General features: G+C 55.9%; 1 protein-coding gene across 1 annotated transcript; it reads right to left on the reverse strand.

Annotated features, from left to right (window-relative positions):
- Positions 1-390: 390 nt before the first annotated feature.
- Positions 391-17,417, reverse strand: HSD11B2 (hydroxysteroid 11-beta dehydrogenase 2). The gene is made up of 5 exons (XM_063168330.1): positions 17,123-17,417; positions 2,923-3,135; positions 2,467-2,652; positions 1,730-1,867; positions 391-1,254 (listed from the first exon to the last, which is right to left on the reverse strand). Exons 1-5 carry the CDS (start codon positions 17,415-17,417, stop codon positions 893-895), a joined length of 1,194 nt encoding a protein of 397 aa, XP_063024400.1. The 3' UTR covers positions 391-892.
- Positions 17,418-23,547: the final 6,130 nt, after the last annotated feature.

The raw sequence follows: 23,547 nt of genomic DNA on the forward strand, positions 1-23,547 counted from the left end.
GGCAGCTGGCTGCTGAGCTAAGGGGTGCAGCCTTATGGGAATGGTCCATAAGGTGAGGGAGCTGCATGGTTTGTCCCTGGTGCCTGGGGCTGTCCACATGGGCCACTGTCACCGCTGCCATCCTTGCCCCAGCAGGGCCACAGAGTCGGAGCAAAGCAAAAGAAAGCTTTTGGCATAGGGCTGGGGAGGAGCAGGGAACAGGCACAAATTCCTCCTGGCAGGCTGAGCCCTTTTCTGGGAGTACCTGTGGCACCTGCTGCTGCATGTGAGGCTCCTGCCACAGTGCTCAGTGCGGTGCCAGCCATGACCCAGCTTAGCTCTGCCCACAGGCTGGGCATCCCTGAGCAGCACTGCAGCACTGCACTGTGGAAGGAGACAGCCAGAGCCTGCTGGAATATCAAGAATGGATTTATTTAAAAAGTGACAATCACATAGTTCATCTCATGAAGAGCTCTGCAGCACTGGCAGCCTGTTCTTGGCCCCTGCACTCGTCAGGAGCGAGTGGAGTGTGTAATGAGTGGCAGGGAGGCAGCGGCCACAGGGTCCCAGCCCTGACCCAGCCAAGAGGGGATGGAGACAAACAGCTCTGAGAGCAGTAAGGAAGGTGGTGGGTAGCTGAGGAGGTACATCCCAGCCTGTGGTGCAGAGCTGCTGAGTCAGGCAGGGATGGGCCTCTTGGACGGTACATGGTTAGAAAAAATACAAAACCAAGGTCTCTAGAAAATGTTGATTCTTGCACAATAGAAAATAGATCTACCTGATTTTGGAAAGAAATTTGGTTTTAAACGTCTAGTGCTGATTGTTCCCCCACGGTGCAGGAGGGCGGTGCCTTTGGCTCTGCACGCGCTCAGGGGCCTGGAGAGCCCTGGAGAAGGCCCTGGGCAGGCCCAGGTCAGGCCTTCTTCACATCCTTGTGGTGCTCTCGCCGCAGGGCTCGGGGCAGCTTGGGGTTGATGAAGAATCCTTTCAAGAACAAGTCTCGGACAAAGTAGGGCAGGTAGCGGTGTATGAAATACATGATCCCAAGGCCCTGCCCTGGGTAGTAGCGCACGGCTGGGTTGGCAGCCAGAAGCCCCTCTGTGATGCTGTTCACCACCGCGCTGAGGTCCTCCACCGCCACCTTCATGAACTGGATGAACTGCTGGTTGATCTCCTCCACATAGTCCTCGCCATAGGCTTGCAGCAGCTCCTGGGGCAGGCTGGCCAACAGCTGCTGCTTGTGCAGGTTCCAGAAGGCAGGGTCACACGTTGTCCCTACGAGGAAACAGTCCTTGTGAGCTGTGTGGGTCCCCCCACTCCAGCCCCCTTGCCATGGGTGCCAGCAGCCTCAGTCACCTTCCAGCCTCACAGAAAGGTCCAGTTGAGACCCTGGCAAAGATTGCCATGAGGGAAGTACAGTAGTAGCACCATAGTGGCTCTTGCTAGCCTGAGACTGGACCAGGGGTCTTGGACCCTGCCTGCAGTGGGGATGCTGCTGTCATAAACATGACTGAGCTGCTTTGACCAGTCCTAGTGCTATGAACTGGTCAAGGACTTGATCCTGATGCTGTTTCAATCCATCAAGAGCCCAATGGCCACAGCATAGCCACTGTCCCCGTATGGCTGGAGATGCTCAGAAGCTCCATGATTGCACCACCAACTGCTCATCCAATTGCTCCATCTTCTGCCTCCCTAAGATACCTGTTCTTTGCCCACAGGCACAGACAGAAGCAGGCACTGACCCTCTTACCTGTTTTGTAGTAGCCAGGCAGGATGAGGCTGACTTTGATGCCCCAGGGCTGGAGCTCGCTGCGGAAGGTGTCCATGACCAGACTGAGGGCTGCCTTTGAGGCCCCGTAGGCTGCCAGGCAGGGGAAGGGCATGTCACCTGGCAGGAGTGAAAGAATGAGTGAGCCATTGCTCCAGCAGGGACAGAGGGGAGTGGGGGGAAAGGGCAGGGCTTGTGTAGGGCTGTGTTCCTGGCCCCTGCTTAAGGAAATGGCTTAGGGTTTGTTTTGCTGACAAAACAACTGAAAATAGCTTCAAATGAATGTTTTAATGGGGGGAAAAATAAGTGGTGAGGGAAGAGGAAATTGATTTTGCTCCCTGTCCAGCTAAAGCTTGGGAATGTCATCCCCAGTGGAGGATTAGAGTGTTTTAATGGGCAAAAAAAAGGTCAGGGGAAAGGAAGTTGATTTTCCCACCCTGGCTGGGGCTGTCATCCCCAATGGAGGGACATGGCAGCTGGGCTTGGGTTGCCCATGCTGCCTGTGACCAGGCTGACTGTCCCCAGCCCCCATGTCCCCTTGTGTTGGTGGCTGCTGTGGGGTTCAGCAGTGCTGCCAGCTCATCCTGGATATTCCTGGAGCCAGCTGGCTGAGAAGGTTGGAGCGCCTGGGGGTGGGAATTGCACCACACCATGGGGATGCTCAAGCCGTGCCTGGGCTGAGGGTGCTGGGGGTGCTACACTGGAGGGAGGCTGCTCACCTGCAGGGCTGCTCACGGTGACAATGCGGCCACCAGCAGAGCGGAGCAGGGGCAGCAGCCCCTTGGTGAGCTCCAGGGAGCCAAAGAAGTTCACCTCCATGCAGGTGCGGAACTTGCCCAGCGGCGAGAGCTCAGCGTCGGCGATGGTGTCATTGAACCCAGCGTTGTTCACCAGGCCCCAGAGTCCTGTGGGAATGGGATGCTTGAAGAGATGACCTGAATGGGGAAGCCCCACCCTGGGATTTCCAGCTGCTCCCCAGGCTGATGGGGGTCCTGCAAGGGAATTGTAGGGTGCCCCAGGACAAGAGAGCTTGGTAACGGCTGTTGGCACAGGTGCCTGCAGGGATGCAGCCCCCAGTGGAGACACATGGAGGTTTGCTGCTGCCATGCTGGCTGCAGGCTGAGGTCCCAGGGAGTTCTGTGGGGTTCTGTGAGGTTGCCAAAGGCAGCTCCTACCTGTGCTGTTGGTGTGGGCCTGGATATGCTGCAGGACGCGCTGGATGTCCTCTGTCTTGGTCAGGTCCATCTGCAGCAGCGTCAGCCTCGATGAGCAGCTCTGGCGCAGCTCCTGGGCACCAGGACTCTGCAGGTCCAGCACGCTGGCAAACACCCGAAAGCCCATGATGTCCAAGTGCCTGGCTGTTGCCTGCCCAAAGCCCGAGTCACATCCTGAAAGAGATGGGAAGAGCCTTGCAGTGGCCAGTGACACCCACTGTCTGTCTCCAGCCTCCAAAGATCCCCTAGCTCTGCCTCTCCAACCCCAGGAACCAAACATCCACCCCAGCATCAGTTTTCCTTGCCTGAGCACCGCCTCGGCTCCACACCCTGCTGTAGCTCCTGACTCACTAGGATGTGACCTTGCCCTGGGGCATTTGGAGGTCATGGAGCTGCTCTGTTTTCTCTCCCTTGCAGGAGGAAGAAAACACTCTCTTTATCTGCAGCCCCATCGTTCCCCGAGCTGCAGGCAAATCCACGGGCACCAGCAACGCACCGAACAGCCCAGAGTCCTGCAGCGATGCGGGGCCATCAGCCCTCAAAATAGCCTCTAAAAGCTCCATCAAGCACCATTCATAGCTGCCATAAGGCTCCGTGGGAGACTTTTGCCGAATGCCTTTCGCCTCCCAGAAAGTGATCAAGAGGCAGAGGACCTCTTTGCCTGGCTGAGGCATGAGGGAATTAAAAAGGGTGAGGGAAAAAAAAGGGATTCTGGTCTGCTGCTGTTACCCTTCATCCTTCAAGAGAGCATCCAAACGGGATGGACCCCTCGGGAGAGTACTGGTGCTCCATGCCCGGTCCCAGCCTCATTTCCTCCATCCCTGCTCAAACAGAGGCACCACAGGTGACAGTGGCACCTGCAAAGCCACCATCGGGGTGACTGGGAGACAGTCCGGGCGGGAGCTGGCTGCTGCAGAGCGGTGACAAGGCCAGTGGCCAGGGTGGAGCGGCCAGGATGCAAACAAACAGCAGCAGCAAGGTACAGGCTGTTCCCGGGGCGATGGCAGCACTGATAGCTCGGGGAGTCTGTGCCACAACCGCTGCCCAGTCACATTAACCATTAACAGGGGAGCACTGCAGGGGCAGCCCATGGCCCTGTACCCTCCTGCCCTGCACCTTTGGGTGCTCGTGAGGACATCCTGAAAACCGACCCTGTGTGGCACCTGGAGCCACCCCGGCTGGACACAACAGTGGCCCTGGGGACTGTTACCTCATGAGATTCAGCAACCCTCCACCAGCCTTCGGGGCTGAGAGGTGGGCATAGGTACTGGCTGCCTCACTCTTCCACACCCCCAGGCTGGGATCAGGCACAGCTCTTGGGGTGCCAGCTAAGCATCAGTTCAGTGTCTCTGTCCCAGTTCCCAGCTCAGTTTTACTCCGTTGCTGCGTCAGAAACCTGTAATTAAACCTCTGGCCAGAGGCCAGAGTGATAACACAGCCCAGAGGTGCTCAGTTGGCAGGAAGGGGCTGCAGGGGCCTCCCTTTCCCACACAACACCCCACACTCATCATGGATGTGTGCCAGGTTGGCTCAGCATCACCCCAACATTGTCCCAGGCATTGCCCCAGCATCACCCCCAGAACCCTGGTCCGCAGGGCACGCTGAAGGTACAGCACATCCACCTCTCCCCTCCCTAGGAGCAGTGCATACTGCCAGCAGACAAACAGATAAGGTGCATTTCACCTTTCCAAGCAGTGCAGGAGAAAACTGCAATAAAGATAAGGTTTAAAAATAAAAGTGCTTGTGGCCACAGCCTCACCGTGACGCAGCTGACAGGAGGGTTACCTGCAGTGCTCCCATGCAGCTGGCAAGAAAAGCTTCCAGTCCAAACATGAAGCTTCCTATCACCATGTAACTCTCAAAACCCTGGGAAACATCCCAAAAAACTGAGAGCCAGGTTTGCTTGCTTCTTATGGGCAAGTCTGGCAAGGAGGTAGCAAACACAGCCACATGCTGTCCAAGTCAGGCAGGGTTTGTTTTGCCTTAGAGGAGCAGGGCAGTCAGAGGGTTTGTTTCGGAAGTTCTAATTTATTCACACACATACCAAATAAAAAAACTCCTGGGAGGCTGGCCGGAGGCCCAAGGCCAGGAGGGTGAGGATGCTCTGGTGTTATTTAAGGTCTCCGCTGCTGCTCAGCTTCCCATCCGCTGTGCTCAGGCATGGCCAAGAGTGCAGGGAGGGACAATGAACCCCCTGGGCCCATAACACGTGGCCCCAAAGCATGGCAGCTTTCCCAGGGCCATGTTCACTCCCCATGGCCACCAGCACATGAGCTGCTGGCCACGCTGGAGCTGGCACAGGAGCCATTGCCGCTGGCCCGGCCCCGCCGGGAGCGCTGGAGCCGTGCAGTCTGTGCAGCCCCAGCAAGGCTGGCGCTGGGCTCGCTGCCCTCCCAGGATGCTGCATCACGAGGAGATGCCGGCGCCAGTTCCCCCCGCCCCAGCTCCCAGCTTGCCAGCTGGTTTCACAGTCCTGCTGGAGGGAGGGACGTGGTCAGATCAAGCACAGGAGCCCAGCACTGGGAGCGCAGCAGAGGAGAGCAGGTACCTTGAAGCCCCCTGCATCGCATCCCCACGGAGCCTGGGCCAGCAGACAGAGGCTTTTGCTGCAGCAGGAGCAGAGCAAAACCTGAGTCCAGGTTGCAAAATCCAGCAGCCCTGCACAGGCTCAGCAAGCCGGGACAAACTCCTGCACCAGGGGCCGGCCGGACGTTTTCCAGAGCAGCAGGTCAGCAGCAATTCCTGAGAACTTTACAAAAGCTCCAGCCACTTCAGCGGCTCCCCAAAGAGTGAGACATGCGAGCCTCCACTAGAATTTTGGCATGACAAGCCCCAGTTTTACTTATCTTGAGCAAGCAAAAAGGTTTGGCCTCCAGCATCATCGTAAGGGGTGCCCTCCCACCCACTCGGGGAGGGAAAGAGGACTGACACCACAGCATCTTGCATCATTGTCCAGAGCTGCTCCTCACGGTGACAGCAGAGCCACCGGCGGGGCTGAGCTGTGCCAGCTGGGCAGCTCCCAGCCAGCCCGCACCGCTCGCCTTCCTCACTCCAGGAGCCGGCCGGAGCTGCAGTCCCGGTTTGGTGCGGACACATTTCTTTCAGGTGAGTCAGGCATGGCACACTCTGACATTTTGCTGTCTCAGGTATTCACCCTGCTCTCCTGCACCAGCATCAAGGCCACCATACACAGACATGCTCAAAATTAGTGCTGCAGTTTTCTGATTGGAGCAGAGAGGGTCAGTAACACGGCTGTGACCTGGGAGCTGCTGAACCACAACCACCTGCCTGCCCCTGCCCCCACTGCTGGCACGGTACGTGATGGAGGGCTGGCAGCACAGGTCTGCAGTGCTCACCCCAGCACAACCTAGGAGTGACTTTCCTTCCCAAACTGTGAGCTCAGAGTCCCCTTCCATGAGCCATGAGCTGTGCAGGCTCATTCTGGAGCTTTGGAATTGCAAGCTGGGCATCTTAAGCCGAGTTACAAGCCAAGCTTCTTCATCCCCAAGCCATGAACTGTGTACATCCTCAGCCTCATCCCTGAGCCACAAACTGAGCACCCTCACCTTTGAACCAGAAGTTGTGCATCCTTATGACCTCTGTATCCTGAACCATGCACAACATGTGAGGACCAATGAAAACTTAAGCAGTGAGAATCACAGCTTGGCTAAAGAATTCTCATGTGCCTGCAAAACTGCCCAGAGCCTGCTGGGTACAGTGGCAGCTCCCTGGATCTGGTGCCTCCACAGCCACCCCAGCTGAGGACCCTGGTGTGGAAGCTGAAGAGGGGTTGCCCCAGGGCTGAGCACCCTTGTGATGGACCAGCTCCCCCATGGTCACCCTAGCAGTGTGGTCAGTCAGCAGCCCTAGGGGCTGTGCCCCAGGCACCTGGCAGCAAGGCAGCTCAGGCACCCCTTGAGGATACTCCATCTTTTACCAACTGGGAGCTTACCAGCTGAGTTGGGCATTCAGAAGGACATCATCCCCTCCACCCCCATCAGCTCTGCAGGCCCTTGCCTGGGTGCCCCCTGCTGCTCCTCAAATCCCAGGACATCAGTCCCCCCTCCCCAAAGAGCTTTAGGGCTGTGTGTCCCACCACCCTGTCCAGAGGCCTTGCCAAGGTGGAGCTGTCACCAGGCTCAAGGACACCATCAGTGGGGCACCAAGGCCGAATGATTAACATGCTGAGCCACTTGTTTCCATGGGCTCAAGCTCAGACCCTGCCTGGGATGCCAAGCTAAATGTGGCCTTCTGGCTCTGACAGGATTCACTGCCATCATGGATCCAGCTTCTCTGGGCACAGTATGGGATTTAGCAGCACTGAGGGAGGCTCACCTGGGTGCCTGAGCAGGCACTGATCCCAACTCAGCTGTTTGTCTCAGCTCCATCCTGGGAGTGTGGCCACCTCATGGATGCAGAAGCACAGGACAAGGTGGCACCAGCTGGGGATGGTGCCATCAGAGGGGATGGCAATCCCCCAGAGGAACTCAAGGAGGAGATCTTTGCACAGTGCAGGTCCAGGCATGATAAAATGCCCAGCAAAATCTTGTGTGGGCAGCACAAGGCCCAGTGGCCAACACCTTCCGGATGCTCACACATTTGGAGCAAGGAGTGATAAAGGGGTGATGTCAGCCCTGGACAAGAGGGAACAAATTCTTGGCAGGGCACAGGATAGGGAGGGGAAGGCAGGAGCACCTGTCCCCACAGCAGCTGGGCCACCACAGCCATGCACTAGCCCTGGCTCCTCAGCCAGGCATGAGCCACCATCTGCCCACACCCAAGGTAATTCTGTGGGAGTGGGGCTGGGAAGGGGCACCCACAGCCCCCAACCCATCCAGCGTCATCACTGTTCACAGGAAACACCACCCCAGCCACTGGCTTGCATGGCATGCCATGTCCCCATTCCCTGGGAGCAGCCCTCGTGCCCAAGCACAGGCAGACAGGGCTGGGGTGGCAGCAGGCCTGGTGATGCTACTGCTGGTCCTCAGCACTGGGGTTCAGGAAGCCACAAGCCTAATTAAATTAAATTAAAGCCAGAAGATACCTTTAGGGATGACCCAAATCCCATCCCCAAATCCCTAGTGAGTGGATAATGCAGGAACCCCCCACCCAAGCAGCCTGGCTGTGCATCCCTGCAAAGCCTCAGCCTCCTTCCTGAGCAGGACCTGAGCCAAGGGGGGCACACACCGCCCCTGCTCCCCTAGGACCACCCCCCTGCATGACACAGTCGGCACAGGCAGCTGGAGGGAGATTGCTGATGGCTCCCACAGCCCAGGACAGACACATCCAGCAGGTCCTGTGGGTCAGAGCAGGGGTCAGACAAACCCTCAGCCCCACAGGGAGACTCATGACAGAAGGCAGAGCTCAGAATGCCCATGGCAGGGGGTACATGGGTGACCCACCCCTCCGTGTGCGCGGACAATAGCCAGATGGTGTGAATTACAATGGATTAGCCAAGTGTTCCTGGGGCCTCACAGTCATCACCTCCACCCGGGAAGTTATCTCCCACTTAACAAAGAGAAGGGGGTAAATGTGATTTTCTGCCTAGACAACCAACACAACCAGACAGAGATGACGTGGAGCCCCCAGGCCAGTGTGAATGCACCCATAGCTTCTGGATTTAAGGCCATTTCTCAGGAGCTTTACTGGTGCATCCATACTGGGGACTGATTGCACAAAAGCAGCTGGGCAATAAGAAAAGTGTCAGGGCCCACACAGCCCTCCCCATCACTGTCACTAAAAGCCATCCAGACGCCTTCTCCCCCACCAAAGCTGTGAGCAGCAGATGCTGCTTGCCACCAGTGGGGCTAATGAACGCAGGAGCTTGTTAGTGCCCTGGGACAGCAGGACAGGAACGAGCCCAGCCACCCCCTGCAATGCAAGGCCAGTGCCTGGGGGGATGCTCAGAGAGGCTGGGACCAGGAATGAAGCCAGCCCTGGCATGGCAGTGGCGCTGCTGCGGTGAGCAGTGACCCTGGGCTCACAGGCTGGCGGGGGTGGGGGGAGGAAGTGCCACCCCCTGCCTTGCTGTGACACTTCGCAGAAAGAGAGCACAGGAATTTCCTAGAAGCAGCCGCTCACCGCACACCGGCGCTGGATGGCATCTTCCGGCAGCTGCTGTCTCCAGCGAGGGGAGATCCTCTCCCCAAAGGGAGCAGTGAGACTCTCACAGCCAAGAATTTCATCTTGCAGCAGGCAGGGATACACGAGAGAAGTCATAAGCACAGACTTCACCTGGCACAGGCTGTACGCGAGAGCTAATCTGGGATGGATGGATGGCCCTCCAAGGGGAAGTTGTGAAGAGCTATGGTGATAGCTGGGTTAATAATCACCCTCAAAGGGAACATGGTGAACTGGGAACATGGAGCTGACAAAGCCTCGAAAGCCATCCATCAGGAAAAGCTGTCACTGGGAAGGACACCTATGGCCCAGAGACAACTCGACCAGATCACTCAGGATCAAGTGCCACTCAAGATCAGTGCCAATGGCAAGCTGGCACTGGTGACACATCCACCTGGGCTCTTGGAGAGAGAGACTGGGTAGGAAACAGGCTGGGAAGCCAGAAAGCTCCACTGGCTCTCTGTAATATCTGGAGATGCTCCTGGGGAATAAGATGGTGCCAATAAAGCCATGGCTGGGGCACCTGCTGGTGGGCACCTCTAGTCTGCAAAAGATCTCTCCAGGGACTCCCAGCAGGCCAGAGAACCAGCAGCCAAGCCCCATATCCATTCCTCTTGTGTGCTAACAAGCAAAGAGAGGCATTAGGTCATGCCTAAGGTCTGCTACAGGCAGGGCTAATCCATCCACAGGCAGCTGAAGGGAAGAACAGCTCTTCTACGTGGACTACCATGAGCCATCACCACCCAGGGACATCCCAGGGAAGGTGTTTTTAGCCAGGACAGCAAAGTGCCACAGCCATGGCATGACCAGGAGAACCTCTAACCACGTGGTGGGACAAGTCAGCTGTGGGAGAGCTTTGAAGTGCCACCCACACAGCACTGTGGGCAAGTCACAAGTGATGCCAGCAGGGACAAAGCCATGCTGGGACAGTGCTGACCAAAGCACTGTCAGAGCAAGCCCAGGGGATCACCATGTTAAGCATCTCAGAGTTTGCAGCACCCCAATAAGGCTACAGCAGTTTTAATGGAGCACTAGGGGTAATATTTAGGGGTATTTTGGTGATGAGATATTTCTTTGCTTGTAGGGTGCCAGCTCATCACTCTCCTTGTCACAAGAGTAAACTCCCACCTCATGCCACAATCCCAAGCAAGCAGAAGTGGTGCAAGCCCTGCCCATTCCCACATCATGATGGTCTCTACAGCTGCACCAACTATTTTCTTTTGCAGCTTCCAGATCCATGTGAAGCGGGGGACTTTTTTTTTTTTTTTTTTTTTTTTTAGAAACAGAGCAAAACACTTGAGCAAACACCAACTGAGCTTCTGCCAAACAGCTTTTGAAATACACTGAGCTGTTCAAGCCCCCAGGCTCAGAGCTGTGCCTCATGACATCCTCAACCCACCTGCCCTTTCCATACACAGCTCAAGTTGTCCCCTCCTTACACTTCACCTCTCTCACCAGCTCTTCAGAGTAAGAGTTTGAGTGTCATAAGGCTACTTTGGTGCATTTTCCCCAAAATACATCAAGGCAGCCCTCTCCAGGCTGATGTGCTTGGACATAGTTGTTCTGACCCAGGCAATGCCAGGGCAGTACCCACACATGCCCTTCAGCTTAGGCAGAGCCCAGCACAAAGAGGGGGACAGAACTCATCCTGGGATGGCTGCACAGCCCAGGTTGGAGCTTATCCCCACCTGGACCCTAGAGAGGAACAAACATTGGTCACAGTGGGTTACTCATGACAGGATGAGGCCCTTGTAACCCAGAGAAGCTGCAGCTGCCCCATTTCTGAAAATGTTCAAGGCAAGGTGGGATGTGGCTTGGAGCAACCTGGTCTAGTAGAAGGTGTTCCTGCCCATGGCAGGGGGCTTGGAACAAGATGGTCTTTGAAGTTTTTTCCAATCCAAACCATTCAGAGCTTCTATGATTCTGAGAGGCCAGACTTTCAGAGCTGCCACAGAAGACATCAGGGCAGGTACCTGAGCTTTCCATCCCATCCCTTCTCTCTGTTCCCAGCCTGCCTGGGAGTCACTCGCCATCTGGCTCCACAGGGTCAGCCACCCAACAAGAGGAAGTGCTGCCGCAAAGCCTGTAAAGCCAAAAACTGCTTTTCAAGATTACAGCCTCAGAGCCAGCAAATCCCAGGACAGCACCATGTGTGACAGGGAAGGCAGCACCCGAGGGGGAAGCTGATAAAGCTCAGGGGCTGGCAGCTCTCCAGGGGAGAAGGAAGCAGAAGTGATACGCTGCACATACAAGCTGAGACAGAAGAATGGGAGATGGTGAATATACCAAGCCACTGAGGGGAGCAGGAAAGGAGGTAACAGGCACATGCTGTTAAGAAAAGCTCCTAAACTATACCTGTAGCAACATTCTGACAGCATGAGGACAGTTTTTCCACCTTATCATAGAAAATTTGAGCATTTTCCACCTTAGCATAGAACAGTTAGGTTGGAAAGGACCTTATAGGGTCATCCAATTCCAGCACCCCTGCCATGGGCAGGGCCACCTTCCACTAGCCCAGATTGCTCCAAGCCCCATCCAACCTGGCTTTGGAGGCTCCACAGCAGTACCTCAGATCTGAGATGACAGGAGGGACATCAGGAGGTGAAGAGGTACAAAAGCCCTGCAGCCTTTCCTCCTCAGAAAAAAAAATCCCCTCCAGCTGGAGTTTTAGACTGGCACTGAAAGAAGACTATGGGGAGAAGGCAAGGATTTGGTGGAAACACCTTGAAATGCCCCCTCAAACAAAACCCTGGCTGGGCAAGTCCACCAACCCTGTGCTGTGCTCCCAGCAGTAAAAGCAGCAACTGGCTCTTCTGTAACCAGATCCTGGCTTGAGGGGAGCTAGACTCAACAGTGGGTAACCCAATCCCAGACCTCATTAAAAATGTGCTGCTCATTGGACTAGAGGGCAGCAACTGCCTACACTTCTCTCCTCCCGAAAGCATCCGTTCCCATCTGACAATCTCATTTCAGCAGGGAAGTCTTTGCTTTGTTGCTCTCATGTCCCCACATAACCCTGAGGTTAATCAAGCCAGCTTGGGTTTCTCTACCAACTCCAGTCTCCCACAGTATAAAACCTCAGTGCGTTTTTCCTCCTAATTAGCTGTGCTCATCATTTTTGGTTAACGGTGCTAAAAACTCCCACCTCAACAGGTCTGTGTCATTAGTAGGCTTCAAAAGTGCTTATTTTATAGATAAGTGAGAAAAAGCCGAGCATATCTATCCACATGCCTGTGGTGAGCAGGGGTAGGTATCTATTTCTGAAGAAACCTCACGTGGGAAAGAAGAATCCTAAATCCATGGAGGGCTGCTGACAAAGCGGGGGGAGAGCTTCAGCCCTGCAGATAGAGGCAGAAAAAACAGCTTTCCCAAAAGCTAGCAGCAAACCCTATAACTAGAGTTAAATGTTGCCTTTTTTTTTTTTTTTTTTTTTAAACTTCAAGCATACCAGGAATTGATTGCTTGTACACCAGGGCTGGAGTTTGGGTGTTTGATTTTGGTCCTGTCCCACCCCTCAGCTTGGAGGCAGCAGCTGCCTCTGCTGTTAATTTTTAATAGATTCTGGAAAAATCAGAGCAATTTCAGGGAATAGGCTGATTTTCAGCTGTCACTTATAGAATCACAGAATGGTTTGGTTTGGCAGGGACCTGAAAGAGCACCTAGTTCCAACCCCCTGCACTTAGGCTGGGGAAAGATCCCAGGTACCTCTGAGCTGGATCACTGGCTCCAGAAGCAGAGTGAAAGTCACCTATGGAGAGCTGCAGCACCTTTGCACACAGCATTTCTCACAGCAAGGCTGCAGGCAGGCTCAGCACCAAGCACAGGCTGTGAGTGTGCTCTGCAGGTGCTCTGGCCACGCCGTGGTGCAGAGGTGCCCATCCCAGAGCCAGCCCTGAATCCTTGACCCCGGCATTTCTCAGTCACCTTGTTTAGCTGGAAAATAGATCTAAGGCAACATCAAAGTCCAGACTGCTTTTTTTAACCACAGAAAGGGATTTACCTTCATGGCAGAAAGCAAGAGTCCCAACATCTGGATTGAATCACTCAGTCCTGCTGCAGCCAGCAGATGCTTTAACATCTGTGGAGTCCATGGGAAATACTGCAGCACTGCAAGTTGCAAAGCCTGTTAACCTTGAACATGATCTGAAGCTCTGACCCATTTCAGATTGTTAATGGGCCATGCAATTGTAACAAGAACGCTTCACCAGGAAAACCACACTTCCCCTGCAGCCAGGAAGGAGGAGAGAGGAGGACAGGGCAGGTTTGGGTCTGGGCAGCCTGACCAACAACCAGTTTTGCTCACAGAGATGATTTGTTGGAAGACAGACCAACCTGCAGGTGCTCCTAGCTTCCTTCACAGGCTGCACCAAGGAAGAGCAAGGATACAAGAGACCCAGACTGCTTCTGGCAGGCAGCAGTCCTGATGTTTGGGGTTATTGGAGAGCTAATTCAGGTACCACCATTATAGACAGAACAACAATTCACTATTTTCAACTTTCCATCCAAGCTGAAGCATATGAACCAATATCATAACTCCTGTCCTCCTCTGCTCTGGCAAAGCCCTGCAGGCAGGCAGACTCTCTGGGCTGATTTGCATTTGGTGCTTTTCAAGGATCTGCAGTAAATCGGGCAATTGGCTACTGTCCAAAGAACCACCCCACACAGTCACACAAGGCAGAGCTACACAACAGCAAGAGGCTCCTCCAGCTGCTCTGTGCAGCCCTGGGATGCTCCTGGCCATGCCTCCACCACCTCCAGGCACACAGTTGTGTTGGATGGTTTCAACAGACTCACTGAATTCCACAGGCATCTGCTAAGATCACAGGAACCAAAGGATGTTGTAGGTTCATGTCTGAACTGACCCAGTCAAAGCCCAACCTTGCACAAAGCACTGCCAGCCTGAATCTGGAGAGGCCAAGAAGTGGCAGCTCATCACCTCCCTCCAAGACTGCTCTTGCAGACCATCAGTCCTGCCCTGCTCCAGAGGCTGGACTGCTTTTTGTATCAATTCCCAGTGGGAAGCAGTATGGGATATAATACTCCTCCTCTTTGTTCACACAGCTCTGAGGAGTCCAGTGGCCCTAAGAAGACCCAGCAGTGCCATTTCACGTTTGGGAGGGGGGATGCACACACAAACCAGCTGTTTGGTGTTTGGAGCCAGCAGCTCTCAGTGAGCCACTGCCCCCACTGACCCAGAGGTGCCAGCCAGCAGCACCAGCACCCTCGAGTGCCCTGTCACACCCTGTGGTGAGGGATGCCAGGTATTGGCTGCCTTGCAGCTTCCCTGTGCTGGGTCAGGCTCTGGTCAGGCAGCTGCCCATGCCAACCCTGCCCACACTGCAGGTATGTTTGTACCTTGTGGTTTTCTGAGTTTGGCTAAAGCCTGTGCCAGGTGTGGGCTCACCTTTAAGGCAAGGGCAGGCTCAGGACAGCAAACTAAGGGAAGCATGGAGGTAGCTGCTGTCTCCCTCCCAGCCCAGGCCAAGCAGCTGATCTCCTCTCCCCTCCTCATCCCCACCATCCTCCTGGGGCTGACCTCTCCCAGCCCCTGGCTGCACAGGAGGGCATTCTCCTCCTCCCTGAAAACAGCTGTTACATCTCCTAGGAATACAGGATTAACACTTTCCTCACCCTCTACCCCCAGCCAGGCTGCATCCACTGGAGCCACACTCCTGGAGCAGCTGGACCATTGGGATGCAGAACAAAAGCCCCAAGGTCACAACCCCAGCCCACAGCACTGCAGGGACTAGTGACCACTCACTTTGCTAGCCCAGGGGATGCCTCATGGGAAAGCACAGCATCCCTTGCTCCCCTCTAGCAGCAGGTGGCTGCCCATCCCTGCTCCAGCCAAACCCCAGTCCCACGTGCAACAGTCAAAATGCAAACCTGCAGCAGATGGGAAACGCCACAACTTTCCAGCCCCTGCTGCTACCACAGGGTCAGCAGCTTTGCTCTGCAGCAGCTCTACAGCTGCTCTGCTATTTTCCCACTGAGCTGCACAGTTAGTTTTCCTTCAATCCCTGCCACAATTAAGTTTTATTTAGCCAGTAATGTCCAAACAGCACATGGGGCTGGAGCATCGCACGCAGAGCTCAACTTAGGGCTGTTCCTGGAGAGAGTGGGCAGCTGGAAGAGCTGAAACTCATCACCTGGGAGATAGAGCAGCACTGCAGCCACCTTAACTTGCCCTAGATAAGCATCACTGAACCTGCTGCAGGATTAAGACAGCAGCCAAGATGTGTATACAAGGAAATGATGCCCGAAGATTTTCAGGCTGAAACCTGCACTGCTCCATCAGGAGGGGACTTTGTGCCATTTCTCAGTTGATCTGCAAGGTCCAGCACAACACACAGCATGGCAGAAGTTCTGTCCCTGACCTCACACACCTTCAATGAGGCCCAGCATTGCCAGCATCATGCTTATGCTGCTCTCTCTGCCAGGCTTTGCTTCCCATTGGCAAGAGGAGGAAGGTCAGGCTGCCTTTCTCCCCGAGCTGATCCTTCCAGGCTGCTCCCACAGGAGACACGAGCAGCTACTCAATACCTAGTTGGCTGGAATTAATCCATAAAAGAATCAGGCTAATTACTATGCAAATGCTCAAGTGAGGGATGCCATCCCCAGCAAAACAGCCCTCACATCTGCCCCTTGGCAGGCACTTGCCAGAGCAGCAGCACGGAAACGCCAATCCCGCACCGCGGGCTGCGCCTCGAACCTGTAAAACCACAAAGTATTTACAGCCAAGAGCAAACACATCAGAGCTGCAGAGGTGCCACCTCAATGCACTGGGGCAAGAACACCTTGTTCCAGTCACTGACTCACTAATTATATAGGCAATGCCAGGGAGCCAGGGCTGCCAGAGCTGGTGTGCCACAGGGCACCTGGGAGCGCATGGCTGTCAGACATCCTCCCCAGGCAGCCCTACCCTGCTGCAGCTTTGACCTTCACTCAGTTGAATCATTCATTCATCCACTGCCTTGCTCCTCTGATCTTCCTCCTGCAGAGAGGATTCCCTGCACTTCCGACTGCTGCCACAGAACCCTTCAAGCTGGAAGGGGGACCCAGCTCTTGTCTGAATTTTCTAGGAAACAAGCAAACTCCTTTCTCCAGGTTCAGCACCTGCAAGCCCAGCATAGACATCCCCACCAGGATGCAGGCTCCTGTCCTTGGAAGCACTGCCAAGGTCATGCCCAGAAGTTTCCCTCCCCTCTGCATCCACGAGGAGCCAGCAGCACCTTCCAGGCACACCTGGAGCAAAAACCACCCCAGGTCCAGCACTTCCTCCTCATCTCTCCACTCCCATTGCCTCACAGCAATGCACTGCTGACCCTGGCTCTCATCCTGCGGTTCCGCTGCCAGGAGGAAGGAGTGAGAAACCATGTATATACCAAGATATCCTAAAGAGCTTTAGCCAGCAAGCCAGAGCTGTGCAAAACTTGGGAGCATAGCACATTCTCTAAGGAGCTCAGGACCACAGAGAGCTTTGGACCAGGCAGCCCAAAGAGGAGGCAGGCAGCAGCTGGGCAGCATTTCCCAAGGATACCCACACAGTGGAGGACCTTGTCGCCAGCAGCTCCCTGGATGGAGCTCTGGATGAAGCAGTGATGCTCAGCACTAGGTAGCCAGCCCTGTTGAAGCCTCTAGAGATACTATGAGAACCTTTCTAAGAACAAGTACAACTCCAGAGGGGAGGAAGGGAAGGGGGAAAGAGGAGAGGGAAGCCCTTGGGCCAGCCGATGGGCTCCAAAGCCAGCTCTGTCCCATCTAATCTCAGGGCTTCCAAAGGAAGCAGCTCTCAGCATCATGCTGCAACTAGTGGTCAACACTCGGGGGGCCATTGCAACTCCCTGCTTCGCGGGGCAGATACAGCCTGGCCGGTTCTGCTTGACGTGGAAGAGGATGAGGGATGCGCTGGCAGCGGTGGCTGGTCCCCAGCGGGACCCCACAGACAGCAGCGTCCTGCTGCCTGCGGGACAACCCACTCCGCTCCCCGCCGAGCCCAGGCGGTGCCGTCGGGGCGTCGAGGCCGTGTCCCCGCACTCACCTGTGACAAGGACGGCTCTGCCCGCCACCGGCAGCAGCCCGCGGGGCGCCGCCCGCCACAGCAGCAGCCCGGCGGCGGCGGCGGCCAGGGCCAGCCCCAGGGGCAGCGGCAGCCAGGCGCGGCACAGGCTCTGCAGCGCGGCCAGCAGCGCCAGCGGCAGCACCAGCCCCCGGCCCAGCGGCGGCCCCAGCCCCCGGCCCGGCCCCGGCGCCCGCCGCGCCGCCCGCAGCGCCAGGCTGCCGGCCAGAGCCGCCCACAGCGCGCCGTGCGCCCAGCGCTCCAGCCCCGGCTCCATCCCGATCCCGGGCCCGGCACGGCCCCGCCGCTGCCGCTCGCCCGCCCCGCCGCGCCCGTTTATAGCCGCCCGGCGGGGGAGCGGGGCGGGGCGGGACCGGCCGCCGCCAATGGGAGACGGGCGGGACGGGAGCGCCGGGCACCGGGAGCGCCGGGCACCGGCACCGGCAGCGGCGGCCGGGGAGGGGGGAAGGCAGAGCACCTTGGTACCCACGGCTCGGCTCGGCTCGGCTCGGCGCGGTACTGCGAGGCACGGCTTGGGACATCGTGCTGCCTGGGTAGGCGCGGCTCGGCTCGGCTCGGCACGGTTTGGCTTGGTCAGTGCTGCTCAGGATATTCTGCTGCCTAGGTAGGTGTGTTTAGTGTTGCTTAGTCTGGCATGGCTCAGCTCAGCTCAGCTAGGGTCCATGATGCCACCCAAGTAGATTCAGTTCAGCATAGCTTGGGGCATTTTGCCAGCTCAGTAGACATGGCTCATCTCGGTCAGCACAGCTCAGCTCAGCTCAGCCCTGCTCAGAACATTTTGCCACCTAAGTAGGCACAATTCAGCTTGGTCCAGCTTGGCACAGCTCAGCTCAGAACAGCTCAGGACACCATGCCACCTCAATTTGCACAGCTCAGCTCAGCACAGACCAGGAGACGATGATGTGCCAGATAGTCACAGTTTGGCTTGACTTGGCTTGGCTTGGCCCAGCTGAGCACCTGACATTGCGCCACCTCAGTAGGCACAGTTCAGCTCAGCTTGGCATAGCTCAGTCTTGCTTGGGACACAATGCCACTCATTTAAGCTGAGTTTGGCTTGGCCCAGCTCAGCTCAGCTGAGCCCTGCCCTGTACATTGTGGCACCTCAGTAGGCATGGTTCAGCTTGCCACAGCTCGGTTCGACTCAGAACATTCTGCCACCTAGATAGGTGCAATTCATCTCAGCTCAGCTCAGGACAGTCAGGACACTCAGGTAGACTCAACTCAGTTCAGCCTGGCTTAGCACAGATTGGGATGTCATACCATGTACAGGACAGCTCAGCTCAGGCACCACAGGCAGGCACAGCTCAGCTTGACACAGCTTAGCTTGGCTTGGCTCAGCACGTCTTGAGACATCATGCTGCCTAAATAGGCACAGCTTAACTCAGCAGAGCTTGACATGGCTCAGCATGACTCAGCTCAGCACGGCTTAGGGCATCATGGTACCTAGGCAGGCATAGTTCAGCTTGATTTGGCTCAGATTGGCTCAGTGCAGCTCAGCTCAACTCAGTTTGGCACAGCTCAGCTCATCTCATCTCAGTCCAGCATGGTTCAGCTCAGTTCAGTATGGCTTGGTTATGCAGCACCTACAGCACAGCTCAGCTCAGCTTGGTTTGGCACAGCTCAGCACGTCATGCCACCTAGGTAAGCACAGTTCAGCTCAGCTTGGTTCAACTTAGCTCAGCTCGGCTTGGTTTGGCCTGGCACAGCTTGGCTCAGGCAGAGCTTCCTGGCAGGAAGTGCCATTGGATCCAGGGAGGCTTGGCAGGAGGGAGGCTGCCCGAGCCAGAACCAGTGCCACCAGCACCCACGCCCCATGGGACAGGGGAGCACAGGGCATGGCCACCGTCAGGGCCACCCCTCGATCGGGTCCCCCTGCACAGGGCAGTGCCCCCAGGCCCTGCTGGGGAGCACCAGAGGAGCAGTGGCTGCCCAGCTCCTGCTGCCTTGGCCAGCCATGCTCAGTTCCTCAGTGCCCAGAGCAGGCAGGTGAGGTGTGAATCTCTCCCAGCTGCTCCCTGTGACTTGGGGACAATGACTCCAGGGGGATCCCAAAGCATTTCTCACACCCAAAGCAGGCAGTGCTCTGCCACTCACGTACCTGGTGTGATTCTGGGGCTGCAGCAGGGTGAGCCATGCTGGGAGCTCAGGTCCTGGCTTGCCCCAGTGGAGCCTGGGGAAGCCCTGCCATGCAGTGCTGGGTGCCAGGTCCGTGCCACCTCCAGCAGCTGCTGGCAGGAGCTCCCTGCACCACCTGGCTGGGGGACAAAGTCCTCTCCTTCCCAGGTTAATTACACAGGGTAATTGCTGCCGCTGGGCTCGCTTTATTAAGCACCTGCTTTAATATTTCACCAAGTCTCCGTACGCGGTGATCCTTCGTGCGTCCCTGTCGTGGGCCTGACTCTCGGCACTCTCTGGGCTCTCACGTGCCATCACCAACACCTCTCCCTCCCTGGTGGAGCCAGGCCCTGCCAGCTGTGCTGCCATCAGCACCAGCTGCCCCACCAGACCCCCGAGCCCTGTGGTGGTGGCAGCATGTGCCAGGGATGCCTGTGCCATCCTTATTGGAAACAACCTCCCTGGTACTGGCAGAAAACCACATTTCATCAGTGGGGATGGCAACAGCTGCAGAAGTACAGCATGGAACAGGCTGGGGTGGTTTGGCTGGGGTGTGGTGGTGTCACCGAGCTGAGTTTGAAGTGCTCAAGGGAATGTTGGGAAGCCGGCAAGGTAGAGGAGGAGGAGGGATGCTCCCAACAGCATGGCCGCGGGCTCTCCCACAGGAATCTGCTTGCTTGCAGCCCTGGGCTACTGAACCTGGTGAAAACAATAAGAGGTGACCACAAAGTAGAGCCTCAGGGAACTTGGGCTCTGAAGAGAACCTGGTTAAACCTCACCACACATCACGTCACCGGGGCTTGAAAAATCCTGTTGGAAAAAGGTTGTTTTCCATGAGAGGCCATCCCTCATTGTGCTGGCCAAGCTGGAAGTGCTGGGGCATGCAAAGGAGTGAAATCAGGGATATGGTGCTTTGCAGGGACAGACAGAATGTAGAGTCTGTACCCATATATTTCACAGAGGGTAGATGTGGCCATTTCCAAATTGCAACATGAATTTCCACAACCCCTTGAGAGCTGGGTTGGATGTCCATCCATCCATCTATCCATCCATCCATCCATCCATCCATCCATCCATCCATCCATCCATCCATCCATCCATCCATCCATCCATCCATTCCATCATCCATCCCTCCCAGATCTCCCCACAAATGGCCTCAGGATGCCCATCTTGTGGGACACCTCAGATGGGTTTGTAGATAACTGTGCTGCTCTTTGTCACAGCAGTCAGGCCTTTCTGTGGGTTTTCTCACCTCAGGCCCCATGTGGTGGGGCTGAACCAGCAGCACCATTTGCTGTCTCTGGCTGCTCCCCAGCTTTCCCCCAGAAGGCTGGTGTGCAGTCAGGGGGACTGGTGGCTCTTCCCTTGAAGACAGTGCCTGGCCTTGTTCATCTGCCCATTGCCCAACCCCGAGGGTGCCTCCCAGCCGCGCCGTGCTGTTGGGAAACGCCGTGATAGCCCCATTACCTTTTGACCTACTTGAGCTCTTCCGTACCCGTTCTGCTAATTACAGCTCACCTTTCACAGGGGAAGCAGGGCTGGTTCAACCACAGCCACCTCCCACGCCTTTCCTGGGGCTGCTCAAGCAGGTCCCTGGGAGGGAGGACACACAAACCACATCTTCCTAGTGCTCCCCTTGCCCTAGGCTGTTCCTCCAGCTCCTGGAGCCTCCCATGACTAACAGGTTTTGAGATAATTGTTCCACTCCCTAATCTGATCTGCAGAAGATTCATGACATTGTTTTCAAAGTGCCATAAGCCATTTCCAGGGTCTCTAAGCCCATGAGGGTTGTGATTCATCCGCATGCTGCTGCCACAGGTACTTAATCTTCTCCAAAACAGCAAGTCCTTCTTCCAGGGCTATTATCTCCTCAGGAAACGCCACCCAGGCAAGCGTCTAACAGGCCACTTTTGCCTGTTCAGTGCTGATGGATATTTGTGCCAGCTCTTGCTTCCTCACAAATGCCATAAGGTACAGTCCTTCCCTGGGAGCAGCTGTCTCAGGAGAGGGGACCATGGGGCTGAAGCCTCCTTCAATGTCACTTGAGGGCTGGGTACCCACCATGGACTGTCAAGCACACAGGAAAGGGGATGCTGCACTAAAGCACAGGGGGCTCCTTGTCTCCCACACAATGTCCTCAAAGTGCCCTTGAATGGACAGGAGTTCATCCTTCATGGTGAGGATGTGAGACACTGGAGCCCATTGGCATCTGGGGCTGGAGACAGTTCAGGGGTTACAAAGGCTGTTGCACCACCTGGAATTTAACTCTCATTTTGCCCCAAAGCATCTTGCAAAGGACAGTGATTAATTACTCCTGGCCCTAAATATTTGTGTCCCACTACTGAACTTTGTGCAGTAGTCTTGGTTCTGGTTGAACTTTGCTGCTGTAGTGGGAACTCTGTTATTGTGGCATTCTTCTCTGGGGAGCACAGATCCTCAGGTGGCTGTGATTCATCTAAGCCGGGTTCACCTCCAGGAAAGCCTTTCTTGCACCAAACATCCCTGTGATCCTTTCCCAAACCTAAGGCATGGGATACTGAGTCTAAAAATTCCCAGCCTGGAGGCACTTCTCATGGCACAGCCAACCTCAGCCACAGCCTCCGTGGAGCCACCTTAGCTCTTTGTTCTGGCATCTTCTTCCTCTTCTTCCCCAGCATTTTCCATTCCTTGTTTCCAGCTTCATTGACAAAGGACCTTTTTTTCATCTTTCCTTATATTTTGAAGCTGTAAATCACAGGTGACCATTGGTGTTCATTGTCTGCTGCATTTGGTGCCATGTTGATGGAATCAGCCTGAGACCCAGGCTCTGATCCTCCATCTGTAGGGTGTTTCCACACACCTGAGCAGGATGGTGGGCACAGCTCAAAGCTTTCCCCAGCAGCTGGGCAGGACCTCCTTGCTCCTGGGGTGCTGTGACTGGAGCAGCTCCTTTGCAGAGTAGCAGGGCTGCTCCCCAGGAGAGCCTTGCTGGCAGCATGGAGCATCCAGCCAAGCACTGCCCCTGGGTCTGGCTCTTTCCAGACCCCCCTGTCTTCAGAACATTCCTGCCTCTGACTTGTTTTTTTCAGGTTGCACATGATCCCCAGGTATTTACAAAACACAGCTCAGTTTCCAGACACATTCATGGCTTTGGGTGGTTCCACCTTCTGCCCTGGCCAGGACCTTGTGTCACTGTGCCTGCACAGCCTTTGGCAGCCAGGCTTTCTGCACCACAGTTCCCCAAACCAGAGCTGATTTTGGGCTGCAGGGACCTCACTCCTTCAGTGTGGCTGTGGAACAGTGATTCCATCTCCTCTAATACTTAGTGTTCTCCTGGGTCATGTGTGGTACCATGCCAGGCTTCCTTTGCCAGCACAACATCAGCCTCCCATCTCCCATTTCTGCCCATCACAGAGTCTGTATCTCAACACTGGAGTGATGGGGACGGGGGAAATGTGTCCCCCCTTGGTCACAGGACAGATGCCAGGGGAAGCTGACTGGGCCGGGTGACATTCTGCTCCCTCTGCTCCTAGGGAAGGTGGCAGTAGGTCACAGCAGCTGTGACCTGGTTCCCATTCCACGCCTCCATCCTGCTGGGGAAGGTGGTTGCAGAATGGAGCATGTTGTCAGCCTGAAGTTGCTTAAGAGGGCTGAGGCCAGGAAGTGGAGTAGGTGTCCTCCAGCTGAGGCAGGAGGAGGAATTTTGGGGGGGGTAGAGGATCATAATGCTTCTGGGAGGTGGCCAGGGTGCACCAGTATTTGCAAGAAGTGTTCGAGATGGTTCTAACCTGGGAAGAGAAAGGTTGTGCTGTCACTGATGGGAATTGTGCTTCCCACACAAGGTGGTGGGGCTTCATGGCAGCCACGAGGCCAGGACCTCAGGCAATCAGTCCCCCACCCTGAGCTTGGGGGTGCCACTGGGGACATGCCCATGGAGCATGAAGCTGGAGCCGACCTCAGAGTGTGGCAGCAAACAGGATCCTGTGCTGGGACAGTCCCATGGAAAAGCTGGAATGGAGAAGCCAGGGAACATCTATCACAGTGAGGGTGGAAGCTACAGAAGAGCAGAAATGCAACATAAAGGGGAGCCAGGCTCATTCCTGCTGTCCCCTGCTTCTCCCCGCTGCCTGGAACGGGGCCAGGGCAGGATGAGGGCCAGGGACAAGCCGTGGAGACACAGCTGATCACAGGGGACAGGAGCCTGTCCCCGCCGGCCAGACAAACAGCCCGGACCAAGGACGCGGCTGTCACTGAACAGAAGACATGAAAGGGGCAGGCTGTGTCTCTGGGGG

Source organism: Melospiza melodia, chromosome 13 (genome assembly GCF_035770615.1).
Source record: "Melospiza melodia melodia isolate bMelMel2 chromosome 13, bMelMel2.pri, whole genome shotgun sequence".
Taxonomy (NCBI): Eukaryota; Metazoa; Chordata; class Aves; order Passeriformes; family Passerellidae; genus Melospiza; species Melospiza melodia.

Coding starts and splice junctions, on each gene's coding strand:
- HSD11B2 (XM_063168330.1), bottom strand. CDS start 17,417: ATGGAGCCGGGGCTGGAGCGCTGGGCGCACGGCGCGCTGTGGGCGGCT. Junction 1,868..2,466: donor CACCGTGAGCAGCCCTGCAG/GTGAGCAGCCTC, acceptor CACTCCTGCCAG/GTGACATGCCCTTCCCCTGC. Junction 1,255..1,729: donor GCCTGGCTACTACAAAACAG/GTAAGAGGGTCA, acceptor GTTTCCTCGTAG/GGACAACGTGTGACCCTGCC.